This window comes from Gekko japonicus, unplaced genomic scaffold, assembly GCF_001447785.1.
Source record: "Gekko japonicus isolate JY-2015 unplaced genomic scaffold, Gekko_japonicus_V1.1 scaffold171, whole genome shotgun sequence".
Classification (NCBI taxonomy): domain Eukaryota; kingdom Metazoa; phylum Chordata; class Lepidosauria; order Squamata; family Gekkonidae; genus Gekko; species Gekko japonicus.
The window spans coordinates 1,304,961-1,308,899 of NW_015175975.1; the positions used below are offsets into that span (position 1 = coordinate 1,304,961).

The 3,939-nt window shown below is 38.4% G+C and overlaps 1 protein-coding gene across 1 annotated transcript in view; it reads right to left on the minus strand.

Moving 5' to 3' along the window:
- Window positions 1–2,756, minus strand: part of LOC107122969 (vomeronasal type-2 receptor 26-like) — an 11,995-nt gene extending 9,239 nt beyond the window's left edge. The window contains exon 1 of the mRNA XM_015426121.1: window positions 2,499–2,756. Coding sequence (XP_015281607.1) covers window positions 2,499–2,756 — 258 coding nt within the window. The remainder of the gene's footprint in view (window positions 1–2,498) is intronic.
- Window positions 2,757–3,939: the final 1,183 nt, after the last annotated feature.

Consider the following 3,939-nt stretch of genomic DNA (forward strand, 5'->3'; position numbering starts at 1 on the left):
CTTTCCCTAATAATCATGCAGGGTTAACATAAGTCAGTGGTTTCTTGATGACATTTTCCAACACCATAGTATTAGGGTTAGAGGACTTTCTTTTGATCATTGTGCATTTCTTTGTTGTTTCAAAATGCTGCCTGCACTCATTTCTCCATTCAATGTCCTAACATGCTGAATTTGAGTAGATTGATCTATGTACCCCCATTCTCCCTAGTCAGTCATGCTTATCAAGGAGAAGTAAGGGGAGGAGAATGTGGGTGATCCCTGTATCTCCATGGGTTGCAAGTGTGTTTGTGCATCCATGGATCAGTTAATGTGAACAAACTAGAAAATGTGACAGCAAGGCAGAGTCTTTAAGCATCGACCCAACTAAAAGTGCTAGAATACTAATCCTTCAGCGGGGAATATCTTTAATTGGTGCCTTCCCCAAGAAAAATGGCTTACTGTAGGAGAAACGTGGAGAGGGGTCTTACAGATCCGAGACCTGGTCTGCCTGAGGAAGTACCAGGTTCCTTCATGGGCAGAAATGAGACCGGCAAGACCACTTCCCCATAGTGATTAAATACACTCCTGGGGGGAGGATGATTCAGATACAGAGTTGGATGCAACCACTTTTCCACTCAATCTTACTGAGTTTACTTTCGCACCACACCCTCCAGCCCACATGGTGTTTATATCCATGGGTCTCATTTTACTCTTTGATTTTGCATTCATCCATCACTTTCCTTTAATTTGTTCTCTACTTCAAACTCAACAAAATATATCAAATAAGCTACAAGAAAATGCATACAAGTTCTTACATCATTTGACCATCATATTTGAAGTATGCAATTTATGCCAAGTGCACATCTTGTTGACACTCTGTATTCTGCTCTCATTGAGAAAGTGAACTGTGGAGTAAATGTTGAACAAAGCTAAAGCATGAAGAATTGTGGCATTTTTAGCTGAATGGGTCAACAAAGGAGAGAACGAGATGGATTCACGAATGGATTCTGAAGACATACTCTGCTATACAGATTGCAACCTCTTCCAGTCCCCAGATGCATGGTTTTCTTTCTACCTTAGATATTTACCTGCCAAGATGGTTGACTGAGGAAGTTACATTGCTTTCTTTCCATCATCCTTCGGGGTCCATTACAAGATGAATACAGGGCATGTAAAGCATGTGCCACAGCATAGACAGCATTGTAGACACTGTAGCTGGGGCCAGTCATACTCATATCAAAGATATCAGCCGGAAGGCTTTCCAGATCCTCCTCCCCAGTGCAATTCTTATCAAACTGCTTCCCCAGAAGTGAATCTGAGAAATGACAGAGGAAGGCCTGTTCCCAGAAATCCCTGATGAAGCCATCTCCTTCCATCATAAGAGGCTTTCTGCTCTGAAGAAACTGCTTAAACCCGGGTGGTTGATTGGTGTGAACTGTGAAGGATATAGTACCATGAAGGATCTGTTTGTCCCAGTTTCTTTGATAATAATAGGACACAAAATCCATCTGAATGGTCATAATATACACTTTTCCTTTATGCTTTGCTGTTGTGAATTCTGTCTCTGACAATTTTATAGACGATCTAATAAACGAGGCAGTGTGAGTGTCTCCATAAATGACAATTGCATTGGCTTTACTCTCCATTACAGCATCAAGTGTTTTCAATCCATCTTGCATAACACTAAAAAAATATTCTATGGTTGCAGCCTTTAGGATTTTTTCTATGAAGGCCAAACAGATGCCATTCCGAAAAAACAGAGGAATCAGGGCTTGCTGAAATCTTTCTCCATGTTCATCATCCACAACAATGAGCCCAATCCACGTCCACCTGAAATGCAGAATTAAGTGGAGAATCCCCTTGTATTGTTTGACTTCATTTGGGGCCATGCAGTAGACAGAAAGGCCTGATGATTTTTCATTCGTTACTGAAGCAGAGACATAGGTGAGCTATAGGGATTAAACATTGGGAGGGAAATCTAGAGAATGAGGTCGAATAGTTTTCAAAATACCTCTTTGTGTGCTACAGAGTAGTGTACACTTTCCAGTTGGGTCACTAGTAAAGAATCAAAGACCAGATCTATGCTTCAATTTGTGGTTGTTTATGAAGAAGAAATGAAAATGGTTTCATTTTTTTGGAAGTTGAACGGCACAAAGGGGAGGTAGATGGATATATCTAATGAAGTGAGCTTCATTACTATTACTCTAATAAATTTTGTACTGTCATAAATGTAGTCAACCCATAGCAGCAAAATAGAACAGAAGTGCAGGGACAACTTTAAAATGATCACAGCTTCCCACCTGGATAAATTAAAGTGATTTATTGGAATGGAAAGACCCTGCTTTTGAATTTAAGAGACATGTGTGTTTAGAACCAATGATTCATCCTTTAAATGCTCTATTCTTCTCTTAATTATGCTTTTAAAAATATTCAGTAAAGTATTTTAGATGGAGGATCATTCAGTCATGGAAGTAAACAAAATGTGATGTGGAAGTTCACATTCTTCATACCCAGCCTACCTGTGGAATATTGTAGATAGCTAACACACTTGCTATGTAGAGGGAAGTTTCAGCTTCAAGTCCTCCAATGACTGCTATCATATTGTTTTGGAAGTCACAGTTGTAGTTAGGGAGCAATCTGTTCTTTGTTGAGAGAAGTTCTACTGTAGCACGATAAGTCTCTCTTGCATTGAAGTAGCTGTCCCAAATGTGGAAGCCCACAGTGACATTGGGTAAAATCCGGAGGTTGTCATTGATTTCCTTCACAGCAAATGCCATGGCCAAGACATGCTGATAATGACTAGTCAGTACACTACAACAAGAATCACAAACCAACTCAGCAAAAAATTGTTGTGCTATGGTTGTTATCATTAATTACTCTTACTAGAAATATTGACTGTGATATCAGTACAATGGATTGAGTCAAGTTATAATGAGATTTTCTAAACTTTGTTCAATTTAAATTGCAATCTTTCATTCAAAAATTCTTTTTGTGTATTTTAGGTGATTCTCTAGTCTTTCAATATTCCATTAGAGAGTGATCACTGTGAGACTCTAATGCAGTTACTGCAGAAGAAATATTGAAGTTGGAGATAAATCTATTCTTTGTAGAGAGAAGTTCTATTTTTGTATAATACATCTTTTTTTAAGACAAGAACTGTATTGGCATATATAAATACATACAGTAGGGAGTCAGACTAATTGCAGATCAGAAAATACAAAACCATATAAATAAAATTAGAATTACAGCATACGAAAACAGAGTAAAAGCATAAAGAAACCTATTATTTATCAAGATGTGTAACCATAGCACAGAGAAGAAACTTTGCTACTATTTCAGTTATTTCCGTATCTGGATTATCAAACAAGAAAAGAACCTTAAAATTATCAGAGGTCTCTAAATTTGGGCTAATATGGGATACAGAAGATCCTGATGGGATACCAGAGAAAGGGGACACTGAAAGAGATCATGGAGGACAGTTTTGACACAGTCCTTCATTACAGGGACAGCACCTGCCAGGATAGGGAATATACCTATCCTGGAATCTACCAGATAGAACAGCGGAAGGAATAACATTAAATTCGGCCAAGGAGATGGCTCTGTGCAAATTTGGAGCTATGAGTTGATAGAGGTATACAGCTGGAAGGTTTGCATTTGGAACAATCCCTAAGTTTAAGGGAGGACAGGTACTGTTAGCCAGGATATAGAGAATTTGCAACTCTGAATCAAATAAACTAGATTTCATTTTTTAAACAGCATCAGACTCAGAAAGCAACAATAAGGATACTAAGGATAAATTCAAGGAACATATTTTGGCTTCGATGTGAGATAGCCAAATAGAATTGACAGATTAGGGGTCAGAGTTGAAGTGGAGTTGTAACCAAAATTTAATGGTGTGAATCCATGCCTTAGTAGCCAATAAGTCTTTCTTGCATTGAAGTAGGTTTCATAGATGTGGAA